The following is a 24,853-nucleotide window of genomic DNA, read 5'->3' on the forward strand; positions in this document are numbered from 1 at the left end:
TGTGGTAATGTCTCAATGTCTCCAGCAGAGGTCAAAATAAGCCTAGATTTGCAAATGGTGGCACATTTCCATCTGCTGTCAGTCGCTTTAAGTCTATAAAGACTTATTTATAAGCCTAACAGACTGTAAAAATCACTCATCACAGCTGTAGCTACTATCATGACGCTGATAAAGATTAAATATTTGGAACAAAATACAAAAGTCAAAAGTTTGCATACACTTTTGTACTTTATAATTATTTCCCCCACATTTTAGTCATCAAATTGATTAATTACCAGATGTAATCAAGCAGTGACTGTATCCACTCTTTTGACTAACAAGCAAAAATCAAACACATCATGTAGGAAGTGTATACTCAGAGAGATCACATTATTGACTCTTTATTTAAGTTTTCCATATATAACACTGAAATGAACGATACCTCCACAAAACAGACATTATTGTTCTCTTTTAACACTGATACCAATGAGCACAGGTACAAGGATACACAAACACGGTCACAATCCAAAACCAACTACACACTTCATTTCCAAAGTTACCTCGCATCACGCACAGCCATAGCTTGTCCTGCTCTACAGAAATAAAACCTTATCAAGGAAACTACCACTGCTACAAAAGTGACTAAAACATGTAGTCTATCACTGTGGAAGTGCTTATTATTATTTTTATTTTTGGAAGTACATTTTTTTTTTTTTGTCATTTTCTAAAGGACAATCATTTTGTGGCTACAAAATCACCAGTAAAAATAGCTGATCTCTATAAAAAGAATGCAAGAGGACAAGCCTTGGCCGTGGGTTAAAATACAAGTTTGTTTTTTTCCGTAATTTACTTGGAAATATTCTTTAATACAACAACACTGTCCTTTATTACAAATGTACAGAATCCCATTGTTGTCAGGATAATGCCCGTGCATAAATGCGTTCCATGATTATTTCAGACTCGATGAAATGAACCACCACACAATTTCATACCTGAATCAGAATCACAGTTTTGGGAAGAATAGTGTTACATATTGTGATTTATTTCATGTCGAACAATAAGCTGAATATGGATTTCAATATGATCTGCTTTTGGTGTTCACAACTTTGTTGAATTCCTATTACCCCCCCACCCCACCCCACCCCCAAAAGAAAAAAAAAAGCAAGGAAAGAAAAAATAGGAGAAAAGTTGGCGTCCTGAGTGGGATTTGAACCCAGTCCTTAAATGTAAACACACCCTTTCCTGCAGCGAACAGAAGCGAGAAAAGGCACACATGAGAAAACCACAGAGCTGTAAGCTACAGTACCTACAGAGCGAGGGCCGTTTTGGTTATATCAGCTTAATGGGATAAACAGTGTCGTGTTAAGCCTTCTGACTTTTTAGCTGTTATCGTTTCTCATGAAATTACATAGGAACCCTTTTTAATTGGCACAAGTCTCGGAAAGGCCGGACTCTCAAGTACAAGGTGCTAAACCAATCCGTCACCCTACAAGTACAAACCCTTATTTGGTTCCACGGGGAGGGATTACATATGCTAACTTGCATTTGCAGATGCTACACTGCTCCAGAGAACATGCTACATTATTAGGCAGATTCAACACACTCAACCTCACATTCATAGCTGCTCATCATCACCGACAGCAGGCGTTTAAGAAGCATGCACCGAGGAAGAATAATTCACACATGCTTTAGGCTATCTCATGTCAGCAGCAATAAGCAGATAGAAATGTTTCTCCCATCGTAATAAGACGATATGACATCTGTAGTGAGTATTCCCTCTACGCAGTTTAACAGAAGGAAGAACTCTAATGAAAATTCTGCTGTTACTGATAGACAAGGTCTTTAGATTCCTCTTAAAGCAAAGGAAATGCTGCGATATTGAAATGCAACGCACACATCTTTCCCGCGGAAAGGTTACAGAGAACGAGGCGAATGAGGCCGGCAGAGGATCTGACATTCTGTGGAAATGGACAAAGATTTATGCATCTCCTCAGTTTTCTCCATGTGCGAGGGCACGTCAATGACAATCTCCAAGCAAACGCTCATACCAGCACATTTCACATCTTTTTTTTCTTTTCATTTTAACAAAGGGCTTGTTGCTGAGGGCTAACAGATCTGATTCGGATGGATAAGGGCTATCTTTTTCGTAAAAACAGAAAAACTTGGGTCAAAGGGCATTTGACATTTCAGACAGGATACAGATTCACATTAAACAACAACAAACAAGTCAAAGACATTTGCGATATTTCATCCCAATTCTGTTAGGTGCAACGAATAGCCATTTGTACCTTTTTTTCAAAATCTTTTCAAAAAATAATAATATAAGAATCAGCCAACACACTCACGCGCGCACATAAAGAAAAACCTTTTAGATGAAAGGTCATTAGTTGGCATTCAAGATTTTTGAAAAGTGCACACATGTTCTGTCCATCACAATATTGCTGCCATAAAAGCAAATGAACAACATGACCGCTGTGTACTATTTAACGAAACGACCAGCTGAAAAGAGGCACAATGTTCATTTCACAACTCGCTATTATGAGTCATACAGTTGTCATTGCGATGATTGGCATTTTACACACGTATCTAGTGTGGCGTGTTCCACCAGAACTGCACAACACCGTACAATACTAAAGACAGATCCACCGAGGAGAACTTTCAGCACACTACAATGCGTCTAAACGATTACGGCCTAAGACTAATCTGTTAACCATTGTCCCATTAATGCGGCTGACATACATATAGAGGCCCAGTGAGGTTGGACCAGAAAATAGGAAACTCTACAAACATCCTCATATTCTTCGCTTTACAAATGTACGTTTACATATTACAAAAAAACACATCGTATCCTGCAACCACAGTAAACTGGGTCTGTCTTTTTTTTTTTTTTTTATATTATTTAGTCTTCTATGGATAGTAGTACTCACAGCTTTTGGAAAGATATTGTTTCTGTTTAGCTATTATAAGAGAAAAAAGAGTTAACAATTACACTGTAAAAATATATGTATGTTTATATACTATATATAGTTTTTTTGTCTTTTTTCTTTTAAATACAGAATGAATATATTGTGTAGGTATGGCCATCACGGCAAAGGAATAAAGGCATCTGTAACAATCCCCACTTAGGCCACGGTCACATGACCCGAGGGTAGTGTGGGTGCTGAATGGGCGGAGTTGGTAACGAAAGCACAGGTCAGTGGCACTTTGTGCGTCGAAGAAATAAAAATCTAGTATAAGGCTACACGGGTGTATGCTTGTTTGATACTAGTCGAGTAAGGACATTGTGGTTCAAGAGTTTCTGTCAGGATGGTTGGTATTCGTCTCCCGTGCCCCCGCCACAAAAACGCCCGCTTCCCATGGTCTGATAAAGATACGTTTAGCAAGAAAGAAAAAATAATCCATTTGCAATTCATTAGGAACGTTCAGGGGAAACAGTTTTTGGCCACTACTGAGAGCTTGAGGAGGTATAAAAAAAAAAAAAAAAAAAAAAAAAGCACAAGAAGATCCAGAAGAACGTCGTCTTCCTGTTGAGACGGACGGGGCAAGAGTCAAAGCTGTAGGTTCCACAGTACTGGAATTGCTTTTTTTTCTCTCTTTACATTCCTATAGGAAGTAATGCTGGTATAAGGAAAACCCTCGATAATCATCATGTTTTATTCTGTAGTCCAAAACATGTTTTTTGTCTTTATTTTTATATCGCCAAAGGTTCTTCAAGACTACTAAGACTTCACAAACACACGAAGACGTTACAAAATAAATATACATTACAACCGTATCACAGTTCATAATTTCATCATAAATATTAAATAAATAATAAATAGAGATTATACTTCTCCTTCAGCTGTTAGAAATTCGAAAAAATCAAATCAAATCAAATGCAAATAGAGACAGCTAGAGATAGATATAGATATACAGGTAGAGAGAAAGAGAAAAAAAAATTACAAAATTATCAAAACATTGTTGGTTAAAAATATTTGCACTTAAAAAATGTTTAAAAACTCTATCATCAAATGAAAAGAAGTTATAAAAATTAGTGGTACATTTTTTTTTTTTCTCTCTCTTTCCTAATATTGTTGTGGCAAGTTCCTTGTCACATTTTCATAAACAGAAGGGCTGTGAATATTTAAATAGGTGAATTCAAATAAATAATACAGTTAAAATTAAATTATAACAAAATATAAATAAATTACAGTAGAGTCTGGACAAATTTCGTATAATTTATAGATCAGTGACAATCCAACATCTTGTCTGATGTTGAATGGACTGAAATGAAGTGCAACTCATTGTTCATATGTAATAGATATGACTACGCTGGGTAAATATTCCTACAGTGTAAGGACTACAAATAAAGGAGAGCAAGCTAATGTGCCTGTGTGTCGCTCTAAAACAAAACAAACCAATAAACAAACAAACAAACAAAATGGCTGCTGAGATAAAGAAAGTAGTGTTTCAACAAGTGGAATTTACAGAGTCAACCGCATGGCACTGATATGGTTGCACACGCATTTCGCTCACTTTGTATCTCATTTCCCATGACCACTTTCGTTTTCTTCGGGAAAAGAAGGAAAGATGAGCAAATACTGCATATGTCTGTTCTGCCGGGGCTCACGTAGGGATCACTTGTATTTGGAGCGTCACATTTGTTGTTTCGGAGGAGCAGCGTGCTCACAAACGAGTAAAAGACTCTCTTTCACCTAAAGCCTGGGCAGCACATCTTCTGGAGGTTCTACTCCCAGCTCCTTCTTCCAGAACCGTATGAATGTAAAAGCAAAAACTAAAGAAACCTAAGTTTGTGTCTCTCCTTTTCTTTGTAAATAAAGAATTTGGTTCCATCTTCACCTTCCAATCCAGCAGCTTTTGTGGATTTTGGTCCTTTATAGTAATATATATTATATACCTCTTTTTGAACTCACAGAATTGCTCCCTGGGATGGAGGTTTAGATTGTTGTTCAAAAAAACCTGAATGCCCTTTTTGTGTGTCATTTGTATGCTCTTCCCATGGCTCTACGTTTCTATTTCTCTTCCACGATTCTGTTTCTCATTCTCGTCTTTTGGCCTAGTCAGACCTTGATGCCTTTCACCGCCTTGTTGATGGTCTCCAGAAGGGCCTTGTTCTCTGGGTTCTGGTAGCAGTCCTTATTGGTGTACATGTCAGTTAGGGTGCTCACGTAGCTCTCGAAATTCTGCTCTGTGATTGGCTCCTGCTGCAATGCAAATCGGAAATTGTGAGTTTTAAAATTTAAAAATCTAATTCATGTAGGAGAGGAAAGTTATGGGAGCTGCTGTAACTCACCATGTGAGGCAGGCGAATGTTGGCCAGACTCCGTATAAGAGCTTGACTGAGTCCAGACAGCTCCATAAACAGCGCTTCGTTCTGTTCTTCAATCACCTTATTCTCCTGCTCGATGTTCTTCAGGTTCTTCTCCATAGATGTGATCTAAAGCACCACAAAAACTGATGATTCCAACTTCCCATCCCATAAGTGACATTTACTTCTAGCAATGCATGTTTGTCACATGTTTCTACTGCTTAAATGTCTTTTCACATTGTAAACGTAAAATTGATTGCGAGTCAGCTAGTTGAAATACTTTGGTTGCACCAGTTGCAAAGTTTTTTCTCGAAACACGACTTTATTCTCGAAATTTAATTTTATTCTCGACATTGAATTTCAACTTTTTTTCTTGAAATTTAATCTCGCATTATAATGACTTTAATCTTGAGATGGTTTTATTTTATTATTACTTGGCCCTAATCCTCTTCCGTACCTTGCTGAGTATTGATTCTTTAAATATAAAAAAAATAAAAATACTGACTACATACTTTTGAACAGTACTGTATATACATCCTGATGTCCAGTGATTAGCATATCCATAAACCATGCTATTTACATGATAATCAAAGTAATATTTCTAAAGAATACCATGGTTTTACCGTGTCCGAAAACAACATGGTGATACAAACCAAAATTTCAGTGTACAATCAAACTTCTTTTAGATTGTCAAGAGATGTATAGTATAGCTAACCTGTGTTTGAAGGTTGACCATATCTGCCTCCATCTCATTGTTGGATTCATTGAGCTCATTGATTTCTTTATTGAGTTGCTTGATGTCTTCGTCATTGTCTAAGACTGTAAAGAGAAAGAGAAATGTTGTCATCTTGAGTGTCCACAAAATATGACATCAGAAGAGATGATGGAGGTAAAATGTAGGAGAAAATGAAGGATGTCTTACCGTCACTGGCTCTGAACTTAGTGCTGAGATACTCTTCTCCAGGGAACTTGGCTTTCTTCTTGTTGAGGGAGGCTCTGGGGCAGCCTGAGAGACTGGGGCCGAACACAATTGATCCATCATCAATCATCACAAAACACAACAACACATTTGCTTTAGGAGCAGTCCCATAATGACTCAGACTTGGCTAACACCCTTAAACCTAAATGCAGAGTGTGTCATTTCTGTGCTATTAAAGATCCAAGTCTTGTGAAGAGATACAGTTGCTTTCTGTGATGAACATTTTTAATTTAGGCTTTTATTCACATATAAACACATATATGATAGTGCCCATCACATTTGGTAAACATAAAGCTTATGTGTGCGTCACACGCTAGAACAAACCTCACTGGCTCTAGCGCATAGATGTTTACAATATGTGATGCACTCTATGTATGTGTCAGTCATTGTTTAGATGTAAATAAATGTCTAAATTTAACCTATTTATCATATAAAGTGATTATGTCTCTTCACATAACTTGGATTAAACAGTTTGATTCCTATGGATTCTTTTTACTATGACTTTTTCGGATCTTCTAAATTTTCAGTAGCCCCTCACTGCAGAACATGAGATCCAGAGGGCGGAGACGGGTAGGTTTAGGGATATGTAAAGTGGGAGGAGTTGGATCCAGATCCAGGGGGTGGAGATGGGTAGGTTTAGACCCAGGGGGTGGAGACGGGTAGGTTTAGTTCCAGGGGGCGGAGACTGGTAGGTTTAGGGATATGTAAAGTGGGAGGAGTTTGATCCAGATCCAGGGGGTGGAGATGGGTAGGTTTAGATCCAGGGGGCGGAGACGGGTAGGTTTAGTTCCAGGGGGTGGTGACGGGTAGGTTTAGATCCAGGGGGTGGAGACGGGTAGGTTTAGAGATATGTAAAGTGGGAGGAGTTAGGTCCAGATCCAGGGGGTGGAGACGGGTAGGTTTAGATTCAGGGGGCGGAGAGGGGCTAGGTTTAGGGATATGTAAAGTGGGAGGAGTTGGATCCAGATCCAGGGGGTGGAGATGGGTAGGTTTAGATCCAGGGGGCGGAGACGGGTAAGTTTAGGGATATGTAAAGTGGGAGGAGTTGGATCTGGATCCAACCTTGCTGCCTGGATGTCGTGTTCTGCAGTGAGGACCATATCTAAATTTTGGTTACCTCGACTTTCAATGGAGGGACAGTATACCTCTCAGGTTTCATTAAAAATATCTTAATTTGTGTTTTGAAGATTAACTAACTCTTTAAGGTGCGGTCACGGGCATGTTGTGGCCTAATGGTTAGAGAGTCAGACTGGTAACCCGAAGGTTGCGGGTTCAATTCTCAATACCGGCAGGAAATGACTGGAAATGCCCACTTCTCCGGGTGTGTATGTCCACAGTTTGCATTGTGTTCACTACTCTGCTCCTAATGTGTGTGCACTAACTTGGATGGGTTAAATGCAGAGGACAAATTCTGAGTATGGGTTACCATACTTGACCTTTACATTCACATTTAGCTTTGTATAGTGAAATTCTGTGGGCGGAATGCAGTCATCTCAATAGAAAATTCAAGCAATTGGGAATTTTGAGCAAGAAACAGGTGAAAAATTTCAAGTTTGCTGAATTTTGAACACAAAAATTCAATATGTTTATGAATGTAAAGCTGCTTGGTTTGGAAGTGACCTCTGAGTAAACAGTTCTGCATGCATTGCTGCACTATTGGCAACTTTGTCTCCAACAAAGTTTCGCTAATGTAACTACACCTTTAGTTTGAATTGCAAAAATAAGAACTGTTTTCAAACAGGTTTCCCACCCAAACTCATGCCACCGGTTGACACAAATTTCACGTAGCATATTTTCTCCTCTTAATTACCTGCGGTGGGTGAGGAAGCTGCCGTTGGCGTGTCCCGATCCGTCACATCCTGGTGTGGGACAGGTGGGGCCTTCTGTCTTAAACGCCTTCCAGGAGAATGGAGACCCGTTCAACAAACCCTCTTTCTGCCGCCTGGCCGCCAGCGGGCATCCATACGCACTGCGGTGAGTGGCATACTTCCCACTGATGTGACCCAGGCTGTCACAACCCGGCACTGGGCATCTGTGAGAGAAGGAAAAACATAATGACAGACGGGATAAAACAGATGAGTTTGGTTAGAGATCGTAAGAGCATTTATCCCATTAGAAATATGACCTTGCTATTGACTTCAGTTTCCATCTGTTTACTCTCTGTCTCACTCGAGTCTCTATTCAGTTTTGTAAAGACGGCCATATTTAGCTACATACTTTGCCCAACAGTGACTGTGAATATTACAACATTGAAATAGACTGAAAAAAGAGATTTTTACACATTGGGGAGCTTGAGTGCCGCCATATGCCGGCTGCTCATTGACTGGAGTGGAATTATGTGGATAAAAAGCTCCTACACTTGGCAGTCGCAAAAAACAAGGAGACAAAAACCCACACACTGCACTGCAGATGACTTACTAAGAAAAACATGCACAATATTTTAATACCCCATGAGCCATCTGTGCTGTAATATATTGTTCACAGTTTTTATTTCCTCAGCAGTATAACTGGGTGTTACTTTTTGTTCTTGCTTTTTGAAGATGTATAATGGAATAAAACACATAAGGCCTTTTCCCAAAGAAATTTGAACATTACTAGCACTAGTTGGCCATGCGGGGCTCCATGCACTGGCTCATAAGCTCATGTACAGGGAGTTATCTGGAAGGTTGCCAAGGTGATATTTAACAAAGTAGAACACAGTATTTTGGGATCACAAGTGGTTCTAGCTGGAAATGCTCTACTAAATCACTTCCGTCTGAATGAAGAGGGGTTTTCTAAACTGCTTTACACTGTTGTTAAATGACTGTGTGGTTGGACAAACCTATTATCCAACATTTGATCATTCCCTTACTATATTCCCGCCTAAAATGTTTCCTTTTTTTACCGTACAGTGGCGTAAAAGAAATGGGGAAAAGCCTTTGGCTTTCTATGCAGTACGAACTTTAAGAGCTCGGAGTCCTCCTTGTCGTCCTTGATGGGAGTTGTTTTTATTCCACCTTTCTTGGCCCGTGGACACCCAGACAAACTGAAAATAGAGAGTATGCAGCTCATGATCAGAGGAGCCAGAAACTCAGAACAATAAGGATCCAGCACTACTGACCCAAAGCAATGTAGGAGAAACCAAACTCAAATACTATTAATAAAGATGCAAGCATACACCATATCCTAACCAGGCGCGATGAAATGAGTTTCCAGCAATTTTATCTCACTGAAAGTGAAATGCTACAAAATCACAGCCAATCTGAAAATATTTGATATCTAATATAAGGTGATTTTAGGTAAAGTGGAACATTTTTCGTCATTGAGATGGCAAAAAGTGGTCCAATTTACCTGAATCTCTCAACAGCTATGTGGAGTAGGAATTTGGACCAATGAGAATTCAATGTGGGCGAGGCTACTGAGTGCAACGTGACAGAAATATAAAGCAAATGGCCTACAAAATGTCTTTTTGCACGTGGTTTACTGCTTGATGTCTCGTGCCTGGTTAGGAAACAGTGACCTCAGCAAGCTTTCAGATAAACAGAGATGCTGCCATTGAGTGCATTAAGAAAACTGCACAAGTTTTGGGGTCAGTTTCCTATCTAAAAAAATATTCAATAATGGGGACGAGTAATAAATGAAGTGTGGCATTCACGTGTGTGTCTAATATACAACTGGCACTAAACTTCTCTGTCCTGTGTATGTATTGATATGTATGATATGGAGGGCTTGTTCATCGGGCCATACCTTCTGTGAGACGCGTAGTTGCCAGTGATATGACCTGAACCATCACATCCTGGAGTTGGACATCTGGGAAAGTGAAGTTAAACTTAAAATGTGATGGGTTATAATACCTGTAATAAACTAATTTTCCAAAAACAGGTGCAGTGTGTACTTCAGTGTAATTTCAATCCAATTTATAGAATAGTATTACAGGATAGAATTTTTTTTAAATTAATTATTTAATTTTCATTTAATCAATTACTTTAATCAAATTATTTTAGTTAATATTATATAAAATAAATATTAATTTAATTACAACAATGTTGTGCATGACTTATTTGCTATTTTTAAATTAAATTGTGTATTTTGCCCACCTTGCACACACTACCGTTCAAAAGTTTGGGGTCAGTAAGATTTCCTTTTTGAAAGAAATGAATACTTTTATTCTGCAAGGACCTATTAAACTGATAAAAAATGACATTAAAAACATTTATAATGTTGCAAAATATTTCTATTTCAAATAAATGCTGTTCTTTTAACTTTTTAATCATCAAAGAATCCTCAAGTAGTCTTTCTGCAAAAATATTAAGCAGCAAAATTGTTTTTAACATTAATAATACTTAATATTTCTTGAGCATTAAATCAGCATATTAGAATGATTTCTGAAGGATCATGTGACACTGAAGACTGGAGTAATGGTGCTGAAAATTCAGCTTTGACATCACAGAAGTTAATTACATTTGAAAATATATTAAAATAAAAAGGTGAGCTAAAGAGACTAAAAAAATGATTTTTAAAAAATCATACCGACCCCAAACCTTTGAACGATAGTATATATTTGCTTGACTGAACAATGGCATACAAGGAAGAAGGTATTTAGAAACACTGCATATACTGTAACTTTAATACTGTAACTGTACAGCAACTTGAATCATGAGTACTGTACTGCCTTTTTTTTTTCAAGACAATGACAAAGAAAATACAAAGAAAAGAGTAAAAGCAGCATTTAGCTGAGCAGTGAACCCAGGTGAACAAGAACAAAGAAAAAGAGCAGAAGTAGAGCAGACATACTTGAGTTCAGCTGTGTGTGCTGCCATGAGGGACCGAAGACTCTTATCAGCAAGAGGACACCCAGAAAGGCTAAAAACATTGAAAAGAAACAAGTGGGAAAAAAGAGAGGCGAGAAGATAAAGCAAAAGAACCCAGAATGTCCCAAGTCAGTGTAAAAAGCAAAGAGCAGGCGAGAGTTAAGCAAGAGAAAGATAACATCTATGTGATGTCGTGTTTTATTTGATATTTCCCCTCAGAAGGCAAAAGAAGGACAGAGAGGTGAACCCTGAACACTATGTACCTGCGATGGGATGCATAGTTTCCGGTGATGTGTCCGCTGCCGTCACAGCCTGGAGTGGGACACCTGCAAGGGACAAATGCAAAAGCCTGACTGAGTGAAATGATTCCACTGTGCTGAATATCAATATGTGCACAGAAATGCATGCAAACTAGAAGTGACTTACAGCAGGAGCTCTTTCTTGGTGTCCTTGGGCTGGAACCTGACCTTAAAGCTGGGGGTTGTGACCTCTCCGGGGTACTTCCTGTCCTCCAGGACGTCCTGCATCATGTCGCAATCCTCAGGGTCGGAAGAAGCAAATGACTGAGCGCTGTGGTCCATCTGTGCAAAGATGCAATGTATATTACACCAGTTTGCACAACAAATGATAGATCTGCTTTTTCCGGCCTAATTTACATTACAGGAAGTGTACCTCTTCTAGCTCCTCCTCTCTCTGCCGATTGGGTTTGGTGTAGTCCAGAGGCCCCTCCCACTCCTCTTGTTTGTAGGTGTGTAAAGAGTGGGGCGAGATGCTGCTGTTGCCATGGTGAAGAGATGTGGATGATGATGAAGATGATGAAGACAGATCTGGGGAACGCACTTCAGGGCTGGCGCAAGGCATGCCCACTTCTCTCTTTATGGGCTTCTTCATGCTCAAGTCCAAGGTGCCATTCTCATCCACCTCAATTTCCATACTCTACAACAGGGAAACATAATGAATGTTGTATTTAATATTTATAACTGGGCTTGTGATGATGATGACGATGATGTGATAAAATGCATAATATTACGGAATTAAAAACTTTTCATACATTTTACAAAAAAGAGTGAGTGGTGCAAAACTTGTTTTCACAATGCTGGGATGTTGTGGGTGGTTGCCAAGGTGTTACTATGGTGTTAAGTTTTTTTTTTGCACATTATTATGTGGTTGCTAGGGTTTTGTTGATTACTAACAAGGCTTTGCAATGGTGTTCTGTATTGTTTTTTTTTTTTTTTAATTTTTTGTGGATACTAGGGTTTTGTGGGTGTTTTCCAAGGCGTTGCTATGTGGTTGCTAGGGTGTTGTGGGTGAAGATATGATAAAAATGCATATGATTACAAAAAACAAAAACTTTTCTTACATTTTACAAAAAATGTGAGTGGTGCAAAACTCGCTTTCACAATGCTGGGATGTTGTGGGTGGTTGCCAAGGCATTGCTATGGTGTTCTGTAGAGTTTTTCAGCACATTACTATGTGCTTACTAGGGTTTTTAGGTGGTTTCCAAGGGTGTTGTGGTTGAAAATGCAATAAAAACAGAGTGTGGTTGCCAAGGCATTGCTATGGTGTTCTATATGTTATTTTTTTGCACATTTGTTGATTATTGACAAGTCTTTGCTATGATGTTCTGTATTGTTTTTTTTATAGCACATTTCTATGTGTATGCTAGGGTCTTGTGGGTGTTTGCTAAGGCGTTGCTATGTGGTTGCTAGGGTGTTGTGGGTGAAGATGTGATAAAAATGCATATGATTACAGAAAAAAACTTTTTACATTTTACAAAAAAATGTGAGTGGTGAAAAAGTGTAGTGCTCGGGTATTGTGGGTGATTGTCATTATGTTGTAGATACTAGGGAATTCTGTATTTTTTTTTAGCACATTGCCTGTGGTTGCTAGGGTGTTTACAAATGCATTGCTATGTGGTTGATAAAATGGTCTGTATGTTTTTTCTTTTTTTTTTTTTTTTAGCACATTGCTGTGTGGTTGTTAGTGTGTTGCTATGCAGTTGCTAATGTGTTCTGTATTTTTTTTAGCACATTGCTATGTGATTGCTTGGGTGTTGCTATGCAGTTGCTAATGTGTTCTGTGTAGTTGCTAGGGTGTTGCTATGCAGTTGCTAATGTGTTCTGTGTGGTTGCTAGGGTGTTGCTATGCAGTTGCTAATGTGTTTTATGTGATTTAGCACATTGCTATGTGGTTGCTGGGGTGTTTACAAATGCATTGCTATGCGGTTGATAAAGTGGTCTGTATGTTTTTTTATGTTTTTTTTTGCTGTATGGTTGTTAGTGTGTTGCTATGCAGTTGCTAATGTGTGCTGTGTGGTTTAACACATTGCTATTTGGTTGCTAGGGTGTTGCTATGCAGTTTCTAATGTGTTCTGTGTGGTTACTAGGGTGTTGCTATGCAGTTGCTAATGTGTTTTATGTGGTTTAGCACATTGCTATGTGGTTGCTGAGGTGTTGCCAAGGCATTGCAATGCAATTGTTTAGAAAATCAACACATTACGCAATGCATTTATGTAATTATGCAATACAATCTGAGTAAAATGAATGAAAGAATTAAGCTTCACAACAAAGTAACAGTTATTACATGTGTTCCTATTATAACACACAATGTGTGCAGATGTAGACGGATGATGGATGGATTAGTATTAAAATGGGCATGTTTACATATTTGTGTGAGTGCATATGAAGTTGGAGATGAGCACACACAGTAGGCACTGATCCCAGAGCAGTCCCAGTCTGATTAGCGTTGAGCCACTGGGCCTTTCTGCCCATTAATCTTCCCCTTTTATCCCCTTCTGCTAAAAACATGTCAGGAAATCAAAAAATGATGAAGTAGTCACTCCCTGGGCTGAGGAGAAAGCTTTTTTTTTAAATCACAATATCGAGGACAGAGCTTCTCCAATTACAGTATAGATCCTAGAGTTCTCTGATGGAGGAGGGGGAGGTAAGAGGCTGATATATTATATCTTTGGGTGTGAAAAGGGACAAGGAAAGAAAAGAAAGAAAAAAAGGGAGAGGAAATTGAGGGAATAAGAGAGAGATGCCCTCATTAGCATTAACCATGGAAATATTGAATAAAAGAACATAGAGCACCTGGTCCTCCCCTAACTAGGGAGCTCACTATCAACTTAATGCAATAACAACATGAAGAGGAGACAAGGATGAAACGAACAGAGGGACAGATGAAAGGGAGGGGAGATGACGCAATAAGATCTCAACAGCAAGCAAACGCATTCGTGCTAACGTAACATTCATCTGATACAAACTCTGCTGAAGATCAATCACACGGAGAAAGACTTTATTCAATTAATGGATGCTTACCATTACAACCCACTCTTATTTACTACTAAACATTTGCACATAGTGTGTGTGCTTAGCAATGCTGTTTGAAACTGTAGCTTGGACTTGAACACATGCTAAACTAAATGCAGCTAATAAGACTAGAAAACACCCCTCATTTAAATAAATGAATCAAAAACAGCGGTACTAAACAACATTTTATTTCACTACAAAAAGATGTAAAATTCTTTATAGGGACTTCTGAGAAAACTGTTGATCAAAGACTCAGATCAAAGATGAATTTGTGAATTGTTTTTTTTAATTAGAATCACCCAAATGAAACCCAATAAAAAAACAAAATGCTAAAATGAATTCCTAACACTACTTGAGAGAAAATGTTTGATTATTGCCTCAGCTAGCTAGGTTGCAAGGCACATGGATTTTGTCAAGCTACTCATTACTAGTCAGAAAAATTAGCTTGTTAGCTAATAGCTTCTTTATTATCAAAACAGCTAAGCTACTAAAAAATGTTGTTTAGTTGTTAGCGTCACTACTTTTAGTTGATTACTACCCAACACTAGTCTATATTGGCAATGTTTGGGTGCTAACTTAAGTGCCAACTGTTTGTTTTTAGCTGAGTGCTGTCCATAGTAAATAGTTATCCTAGTAAACAATTGAAGTAAACAGTGTACTATTATATAGCAGAACAGTATTTTTCAGTTCGTTTTCTGAGTATCTTTACAATAAATGTAATTTTTACTGAAAATTTGTGTGTACATTTTGTTGCATGATTTTATTCCACATAAACTATTTAAAGTCTTTTCTGTAAAGCTGACACATAAAAAAAGAACTGTGATTGGTTAAAAGTCTGCGTTATATGAGCTTGTTCTGTACCTTATCTTGGTGTCTGATGCTGAGGTTCTCTGGTCTCTCCCAGCACCGTGTGGACAGGTTGAGGATCGCAGTGGCAGCCATGTGGGCAGCTTCGGCATCATGGGAGTAATCATAGCCACTGGAGGAGCTTTTTCCATAACCACCGTGCAAGCTGGGACTTGGGGGGGAGGCCCTGGGGAATGGAGGTTTGGCTGTGGGCAAAAGAGAATATTACGCTAGTTAATAGTAAAGACTTGATTCTTCCATTGAAGAGCACTCTACCAAACTCACTTACCACGGTAACACTTTAGAATAATTTGTCATAGTTGATAGTTCTTAATGAGGCTAATCTCATTCAGTTATTATTGATTACCTAATAAGGAACTATCTTAGTCCTAAATTTGATAATCTGATTAGCTAATCTTGTTTCCATATTAGTTAATAATAGTAGCTGTTGTTAATGTAGTACAACTCATTTCTCCTGCATTACTTCCTGCATAGGTTCCTATTAATAACAGACCATTATGCTAAAGTGTTACCTTTACTGCTAACCTTGCTATTCGACAATAAAGAATCTTGAAGCGTAGCCATACTATTCACAAAGCACACAATTTACACACATCTCTGCACTGCAAGAAGTGTATTATATGTAGCGTTCATAAAGCGTGACTAATCCTGCTCACATTTGAAGGCTTTGGGTGAAGTTTCGCTGGTGTGCATCTTTGGGGCGAGCATGCGCTTGCCAAACACCTGCACGTCGAAGCTTGCATAATCGAAGGACACCTTGGAGTACTTCTCCAGCTCCTTGGCCAGATTAGCGCGTGGCGTGGCGGGGACGAGGCTGGGCCTGTAGCTGCCGTGCGGAGGAATCTCCAACTGCTTCACAAAACACATGGGCCTGAAAAAAATGGGTAGTGTGTGTGAGAGAGAGAGAGAGAGAGAGAGAGAGAGAGAGAGAGAGAAGGTTCCGTCATTTTCTTCTGCTACAAAAGAATCAATATCCCTGCAGTGAAGAAAAAAAGAAGCATAAAAGGATAAGTGTAAGTGAGCATAAAAGATCAAGAGTGAAAGAGTGGGCTGGAATTAGACAGCAGAAGAGAAGCAGAATTGAAAGGCTGACAATGAGCCAGAGATACAGCGAAAAAAGAAAAAGGAAGGAAAAGTTCCACAGATAAATAGCCAGTAAAAGAGTAAATGAGAGAGAGAGAGAGAGAGAGATGTTTGAAAGCAGGGTGACTGAAGGAGAAGAGGATTAAATAGTGTCTTATCAGCACTGAGCACATTAGCATATCGTATAGCATGGAATTGAAGCCCTAAAACCGACTTCTTTTCCTGAAGAACCGTGAGCCCTTGCAGCTTTTTCTCTGTTCTGAAGAAATACTCTGAAAAGACATGTTCCAGAACCTAGTGAGTTGCCTACTCAGGCTGGATTTTAAGGCATCATAGATGCTCCCGATGCAAAGACTTTTCAAAAAGGTAGGCAACTTAGCCATGCAGCTTCCTAATGTATCACATTTTAGTCAAATTGAAGGCAGCATCACATGTGTTCTTCACATTATAACTTATATTCAACATTTGTGCATGCAATGTAGTTTGTTTATTAGAATATTCAAGCTATTAGCTAAGCGACATGCTAATGTCAAACTAAAGACTGTATATATAGACAAAGATGGTTCACTCTTTTTATTATGTATGAGAGAAAGTACAACGTGCAATATGGTGAAAAAAGTCTTCTAAATAAAAGAGCCAATCGCCAATTGACCCTTCGCCAGGAGTTTGATTGACAGGCGATCTATCCAGTCATAACGCCGAATCTGCCATTTTGTCAGACAAAGCAGTCAGGGGAGTTAGTAGATTAACGTTTGTGGACTTAACTTAAATTATGGTGTGTACTGACGTCTTTCCGTGGTTGAAACAACATTCCTTATGATGTTTATTTGATGCTATAAATTAATTAGTAGAAAGAGATGATCGGTTCTTGAGCTGAGGCGCTACAGCGATCTGACTGTCACAACACATTAAAGAGCCACAAAACGGTATTTATTGTTTAAATTTCTTTAAAAATGACAACATTTGAAATTTGAGACATTGTTTCATATCAAAAGTAACCTGCTCTGTCTTGTCTGTCGACGTGTTGTCAATTTCCTGTGTGTTTCATGTGTATTTTTCACAGTGTGAGAACATGATGTGTGGCGTGAGAGCTGCATGGCTTGTCGGATGTAGCAACAGTAACTAAACGGGGTGGGTCTTTGTGAACAGTCAATAGCCAATTGGTAAAGTTATTGCATCACTGCTGATCTCATAGAAACAGTCATTGTCCTGAGACGCGTGCTTGCGTATTGGTTGGACCAACCTGAAATACTAGCTTTTTTTTAACGTAAAAAACGACATTTATATCCATGTCAGATTTTGTTGCTGATTTGAAATATGGTATTGAAATGTGAGTTTGGCAAGATTTTGGTATTTCCCTTATTCAAGTAGGTAGGAATTGTTCTCGCATACCCAAAATAGCTGCTTTGAGGCATTGCAAATATGGCCTCTGAGCAAACTGACTTTCCTTGAAAGGGACTTTTTAGTCAAACTTTACTGAAGTGCAATATGCAGTGCTGAATGCTGCTTCCATGCTGGTTAGGATGTAGTTTTAAAAGTAGGCAGTAGGCGGCTTGCTAGGTTTTGGAAACGAGCAAAAGAATGCTAGCATGTGGGTGTGCATGTCATTGCGGACTATGACACTGTGTTCAGTATTTAACATCATTAACGGATTTCAGGCGTGAACCAGACACGGTTTGAAGAAAAACACGCACGCAAACACCAGCGTGTGTTATGATCTGCGTGACAATGGCATGTAAAGTATATTAGCCTCTGCTTCCTGTCTCTTCATTAGTCAGTGCATCCCATTAGCAGGGGTGGCATGCAAAGCCGTCAGAGGTCTCTCTGGTGACTTCTCATTGTCGACATCTTCCCTTAATGGGCTTTCTCAGTGAACTGACGCTCATTTAAATCAGAATAACACTAATAAGAAAGGACTGCTTATTATTTTCATAATCCGCATTGCTTTGTCTGACCACAGACATGCTTCCTGAAGGAAAGTAATTATTTTTCCAATACTCCATGCCCTGTAAGTCCCATAATTAGCTTATCAGTTGCGTAATTAGACTAGCAGGTTTGAGGCCCGATCCCAGCATGAAATGGCAGGCTGTGCTCTATTAGAAGGGCAAAGGAAAGGGAGAACCGATTTTCCGAAACGCCTGACCAATCGTGCTGCGGTAAGTGAGTTCAGTCCTGCAGTGACTGACAGCTGTGCTAACCAACCACAGCAGCTATGTTTGACGGACACTTACTGCTGACATAGAAGCTGAAGGACAGGCGGAGACCGAACATGGCTGCTGTTGCTGGGAAAAATAGGAATAAACGCTGATGTTTCAGTTCCTGGGTTTGTTTCATTGGGGTTTAGGACTCACCTGAGTACGCGGTCAGAGTTCGGGCTGCCCTTGATGTGCTCGCCCATGGGCTGGGGCAGGTGTTGCTTGTCATGACTCTTCGAGAGCTTTTCGGCAGCAGCGATGGGACATCCGGACAAACTGATAGAAGAGGAGATGTGAAAGAATGAGTGAGGAAAATACACTACACTCTTAAAAAAATAAAGGTTCCTTATTGGCATTGATGGTTCCATTATGAACCTTTAACATCCATGGAACATTTTTATTGTACAAAAGATTCTTTATAGTGGGAAAAGGTTCTTCAGATTATTGAAATACTCTTTACACTAAGAAAAAATGGTTCTTTTTAGAACTGTTGGTTGAAAGGTTCTCTGGGGAACCCAGAATGGTCATTCTATACGTTCCATTGGAACCTTTATTTTTAAGAGTGTAGAAATGTCATTATATGGACCAAATAAAGATAGTATAAGTACATTTTGGGATCTATGATTCCAAAATAGGAGACTCTATACCTGCGGTGTGTGTTGCGGTTGCTGTTGACATGACCCTGACCAGTGCATCCTGGTGTTGGGCACTTCAAGACATTCTCATGCATGGCCAAAACTGAGAACAACCAGAAAAAAATGTGTCAGCCAATGAAAGGACTTCTTGACCCCCCCCAAAAAACAAGTTCTACCAGCATCGATTTTGAACTAAGAAATAAGTGACAGGTTTAGGTAAGAGCTTAAACAATACTATGTCTAAAGCAGTTTAAAGTGATGCTTTGTTTTTTCTCCTACAGTTGATCACACAATCAAAAGATGTGTCTGTAGTTTGATGTTGACTCACTCTCTGGAGGGATCCGATCTTTGTGTGGGCAGCCTGACAGACTGCGGTGGTGGGGATAGAGTCCGGTCACGTGACCCGTTCCATCACACCCAGGGGTTGGGCATTTGATCTCTCGCTTCTCTGATCTAGAGCTCTCTGTGGGCAGCAAAACACCTGTCAGTCAAACCTTATCTAAGGACATTATCACTTCTGTCAGGACAGAAAAGTACAAAAGACGTGCATATTACCGCACACATTACGCACAAACACACTCTCCAGTTTCATGCTCTCTGGAAGTTGTAAAGTTGCCTTTGGACCCATGAGAGGGCACATTTACGGTGATAATTACGGTCATTATGCGTGCAGGCAGGTGGATGTTTCCATACAGGATTATTATCTTCAGTGAAGGTGCGCTGGGGTTTATTGGACTATCTACTGAAAAAATGGAGCTCATTAAACAGACTTTACCATTGGCAAAGCACATCTCCATACTATACAGGAGGAGAGAGTGAGAAAGAGTGTGTGGGGTCCAAGCTAAATGAACAAAGGTGCAAGGACAAAGGCAAAACTGAAAAACATGAAAAACAGACGGGGAGAGAGAGAGAGAGAAAAAGGAAAGGGTGAGAAAATGAGAGACGTCGAGAGAGAAAAAGCTTGCATGTGCGCTCCAGTGGCTCCTTAATTAAATGTTGAAATGTTAACGAGACATGCACCTCCTAATTAAAACTGGTCGGAGCGTGAGGAGGCCAGTTATAGAGGGGGTGTGGAGCCCTACCGAGCGCTCGGCTGAATCCAGCGCCACACGGACCGGGCACGGTGCCAACCGAGAGCAGAACAACACCACAAACAAAACCAATAAACAAATAAACACGTGCCAAACCAATCTAATTACACACACCCTCTCCCCCCTTCAACTCTCTCGCACTCTCTCTCTCTTTCTAAGTGCTTCAGTAATTATAGACTAAGGCTGGAGTTTATCTATGGAAACCAATTCATTTGACCCATTTATACTCTCCAGATTGCTTCCCCCATTATTAATCTTTCAGTTCTTTGCCTGAGCGAGAGCTTGCCATTTTAATCTTCTTTCTGATTAATCATGTGTGGGTGTTTATTTATGAGAATTTGTTGATATTTGAGCACTTGTGTAGGGTGTTGAAAAATGCATATGTGCGAAGTTTAAATAGCACTCTGAGTGCACTTCTGAAATGGCTTCTTGCATTAAGCCCGGGATACACTGCACGATTTTAGCAATCCTATAAGATCATTACTTTATCACACTGTGCGACATGGATCTATTAAACTTGGGTACGCCATGCATGTAGACTGTACGATAATGACACCTATTGACTTGTAGGCTACGATGCAAGTTTCTATAGAAGAATAAAACGTCATCAGCATGCACTAGTTGTAAACAAAACACCATGTTGAATCACACTTTGGCAGTTGTAGTTTCTATGTGTGCTGAAAAAAAGGAAGCGGCGAAGGAAGAAGGGAAAAGAGCTTGAGGTAAGCAGTTTTAAGTTTTAGTGCAATGTCGCGTTGATTTCATGTCGCATTTTTATTGGCTGGTCAGTAGACGTAGGTCGTAGCAGCAAACACACTGTGCGTTGATCATGCTGAATTTCTGACACTGTCAGAAAATGATCGCAGGCTATCTTTGGTCGCAAGACCGGGAAAACAGCCGTCTTTGAACCTCTCTCACTGTTCGACATAGGACCACCGATTAAGAGCCACGATCACAGAAATCGCCACGATTGTTTCACAATGCCAATCTTTCGTCTGGGACAGCCAAAAATCGTGCAGTGTATCCCGGGCTTTAGAGTGTGTATATATATTCATTCCTCAAACACAAGCAGAAAGAATTTCTGCCTATATAAGATGTTCACATGAGGCAACAACTGATTAGAAGATCGTGGTTTTACAGAAAGACTATGTAAGGACTTTGCACAACAATTCTTAAATCAACTGGACTTAATTCAACACAATGAAATCCATACAAAGTATTTGCATAAGCATTCTTATATAAGCAGCATACAATTATTTTAAATTTACACAAGAATATTTTTTTCATAGTTATGACTTAGCAGTTTTTACATAAATCTATTTGTGTAAAAATGAATTTCAGTGCAAATTGTTCATAGACTTCAATTCAACTTCAAAGCACCAGTGGTTGTGCGACATCTTAACATAGTTTTTACATAAAATCATTCTTACGTAAATGGTCGCATCACTGCAAAAATGTAAGTATGTATAGTTGTATTTGTATATATATTTGTTGTTGTATGTATAGTTCTGCAAAGTCTTTACTTTGTTTATGTCAAAGCATATTTACATAACTTAAGTAAAAATTGTTTTATGTTAAGACTGTAAAAACTTCATTTAACCATACGTAAATAGTCACATTGATGCAACAATTTACATGATTTTTCCATTAAAAAACTACGAAGATACAACGTAAAGAGTTTGCATGAGTATTCTTGAAATATGTTATTAAGGAATTAATACATTATGACACATTTAATTAATAACAATTCATGTATTACTTAATCTATTAATCATATAGAATCTTCATTAGTTGCTGATGCTGTAATCATTAATTAATGGTTTAGTTCTTCATGAATCACACATGATTATCTGTGCATTAGATAAGCATGAATTAATGCATATTAGTGCACCAGTATTGTAAAGTGTTACCATATTCTTATATACTGCCTTGCCAAAAAGTTGCTGTTTGATTTTAAATAGGCAAATGGCCATGTTCCAGAATGACAATGTCAAGATTCATCAGGCTCAAACTGTGAAAGAATTGTTGGGAGGGAGCATGAAGAATCATTTTCACACATGAATTGGCACCTCTGAGTGCAGACCTTAAATTCATTTAAAGTTTTTGGGATGTGCTGGAGTAGACTTTACAGAGTGCTTGACTCTTGGATAAATGTCGTGAATTTTTTCCATCAAGGTGCATCAATTTTTGGTCAAGATCTTGCTCCCTCCCAACCATTCTTTCACTATTTGAGCCTGATGAATATTGACATTGTCATCCTGGAATATGGTCATGTTGTGTCTTCCTACATGGTTGTTTAAGAAATGAAAATCTACACACTCCCCCAATCAAGTGTTAGAACTGTTGCCCAACCATGCGAGCGTAAATAGTCGCACTGATCCAACAGTTCATGTACGAATTGTTTTACACAAAAAATATGTGAAGACTATATAAAGACTTTGTACATACATTATTACAAAAAGAGTCACATCAAATGAATTTACAAACAATTGGGGTTGGTAGGTAAAATGATAAAGATCTGACCTTTTCCAAAGCAGCTCTTGCGGATATGTTCCATGTGTTTGCCGGGCCGGTCATCGAGAGGAAAAAAACGGTGGTGTTCGGGAATGCGGCTGAGCTCACGATGAGCTTTGACCTGTTGGGCTTTCAAAGCAATGGCCTGCTCCAGCAACCCTAGGTTCCCCCGCATTATGTCGAACATCTCGGACTCGTCCGCCACTGTTGATCGTTGAGACAAGCTGTCGTCGTCCCCATCATCGTCATCATCATCATCATTTCCGTCCACGTCGGCATCCCTCTCCGACTCCTCAGACTGCACTTCGATAACCACAGGAGATGCTGTGGTGGCCTTACTGGAGCTGTAACTTTCTGGCAAAGTGAGTTTGTGGGAAACATAGTCTTCCCTTACGTGGGATCCCTGAGTGGCAGTTATAACCGAAGGGGCTTCTCTCTCCCCTTCATCTTCAGACTTAACTTCATTGTACTCCTCCCTGTACGTCTCTCCTTTTTGCATCTCAGACCTCAGCCCCTCATCATTATCATCATCATCATCATCATCATAATCGTCTTCTTCTTCTTCAGCCTGTTGTGTCTGCATCTCCTCAGTAAAATACTGGTGGTCTGACTCCTTCTGGGTCTCAGTGCGCATGTCCTCTTCTTTATCTTCCATCTCCCCTGTATTTCCCATCGCTCCATTCACCAGAACTCCTACTTCGTTCCTTGTTTCCTCTGTTTCATATTCTTCTTTCTCTTCTTCTTCCGGTTCTCTAAAAGGGCTTTTATCTTGTGTTTCCACTGTGACGGTCTGTTGTAGTTGTGGTGACGTGGGAGCATTGTTGTGGTTGTTGAGGTGGGTCATTGAGTTGGCCACTATGTGCTGATAGTTGGAGAGATCCTCAGAGGATGAGAGCTTGGGCTTGTCTGTGCTGGACGCCTCAATGATGATACACTCCTCTGTGGATGCAAATGTTAAAATGTGTCATTTTCAAAGAATGTGTTTTATATAGTCGAAGGTGTGACTCTCAGATGTACATACTATAACAGCAGAAGGGATTGATAATTCACCCAAAAATGAAAATTCTGCCATCATTTACTCGCACCTTAAACCTGTTTGACTTTATTTCTTCTGTGAAAAATAAAAGAAGATACTTTGAAAAATGTTTTTTTTTTTTGAAGAATTTGGTTTTTATTCTAAACTGTTTTTGACATCTCCTGCAGCTTTTTATTCTCTCGGGTAATAAGTAAAATCTCTCTGGGTTCTGTTTTTTTCCTTTTCTTCAAAATTTAACAGGAACACTGTCTCGCTTTCTTACCGCACAACAGCTTATTTTCCAGCATTTATTGTCACCTGAGAGAGTTTGGAGCTCCAACATTGACAGCAAAGAATAAACCAGAAAGTGTGAGGCGCTTGTCATACAAATGTCAATGATGTGACAGTCAACTAGTTGTTAAGTGCAATTCTGTTTAAAAAGCACAAATCAACAGAATCAGAATGCTGGTTGTGACATTGGAGTCAGTTTTTTATTCTCTGTGTATGAATACTGTATTTATCGTCCCAAACAAGACTGACAACCATATTCTGATTCAGTTTTCATCTCTCACCTTCATCACCACCCTCTTCTTCTGTATTAATGCTCTCTGTGTTCTGTTTTGCTTGCTCCTCTTCTTCACACTCTTGATCGCCAGCCTGCTGTGCCCGTTCTTCATCTTCCTCCTCTTCCTCTCTCAACTCCGTCTCTTCTCCGCTCCCCTCACTCTCTGCATTGAAGCCTTCATCCATTGCCAGCTTCAGCGGGTGGGACTTCCTCTTGGAGGCGGGTTGCTCTGACTCTGCTTCCTGTAGGCGCCTTTTTCTGGCCAGTGGGCAACTCAAAGCACTATGGGAGAAGAGGAATTAGTGAGTTAATTTAACGAGAAATACAAGATGAAGGTCTTTTACAGTGCAAGTGGAAAAACTATGAAAGCATGCAAACTACACACATGCAAGCCAAGCATGACGTGCTAAACAGTCAGAAAACTCAGATGAGGAATGGAACGATGTTGGAAATTGACCTGTAGGGGGCAGTGTGCTGGCTAAAAGCCTTTATGAATCAAAGCCAGTTGACTGGTACATTTA

At 39.4% G+C, this 24,853-nt stretch overlaps 1 protein-coding gene across 6 annotated transcripts in view; it reads right to left on the reverse strand.

Annotated features, from left to right (window-relative positions):
• Positions 1–364: 364 nt before the first annotated feature.
• Positions 365–24,853, reverse strand: part of myt1b (myelin transcription factor 1b) — a 40,362-nt gene continuing 15,873 nt past the window's right edge. The window contains exons 6-23 of one of the 6 annotated variants that reach the window (XM_051880093.1): positions 24,340–24,614; positions 22,762–23,691; positions 19,476–19,610; positions 19,160–19,250; positions 18,669–18,788; positions 15,891–16,105; positions 15,229–15,419; positions 11,729–11,992; positions 11,483–11,637; positions 11,320–11,382; positions 11,040–11,108; positions 9,993–10,055; positions 9,208–9,291; positions 8,077–8,298; positions 6,210–6,301; positions 6,003–6,106; positions 5,273–5,416; positions 365–5,180 (exon numbers count right to left, since the gene is read on the reverse strand). In XM_051880093.1, coding sequence (XP_051736053.1) covers positions 5,040–5,180; positions 5,273–5,416; positions 6,003–6,106; positions 6,210–6,301; positions 8,077–8,298; positions 9,208–9,291; positions 9,993–10,055; positions 11,040–11,108; positions 11,320–11,382; positions 11,483–11,637; positions 11,729–11,992; positions 15,229–15,419; positions 15,891–16,105; positions 18,669–18,788; positions 19,160–19,250; positions 19,476–19,610; positions 22,762–23,691; positions 24,340–24,614 — 3,358 coding nt within the window. In that variant the 3' untranslated portion in view covers positions 365–5,039. Of the gene's footprint in view, positions 5,184–5,272; positions 5,417–6,002; positions 6,107–6,209; positions 6,302–8,076; positions 8,299–9,207; positions 9,292–9,992; positions 10,056–11,039; positions 11,109–11,319; positions 11,383–11,482; positions 11,638–11,728; positions 11,993–15,228; positions 15,420–15,890; positions 16,106–18,668; positions 18,789–19,159; positions 19,251–19,475; positions 19,611–22,761; positions 23,692–24,339; positions 24,615–24,853 lie in introns of all 6 variants that reach the window. The other 5 variants (XM_051880092.1, XM_051880095.1, XM_051880096.1 and 2 more) reach the window with 5 other exon arrangements.

The sequence above is a fragment of the Ctenopharyngodon idella genome, chromosome 22, assembly GCF_019924925.1.
Source record: "Ctenopharyngodon idella isolate HZGC_01 chromosome 22, HZGC01, whole genome shotgun sequence".
Lineage (NCBI taxonomy): Eukaryota > Metazoa > Chordata > Actinopteri > Cypriniformes > Xenocyprididae > Ctenopharyngodon > Ctenopharyngodon idella.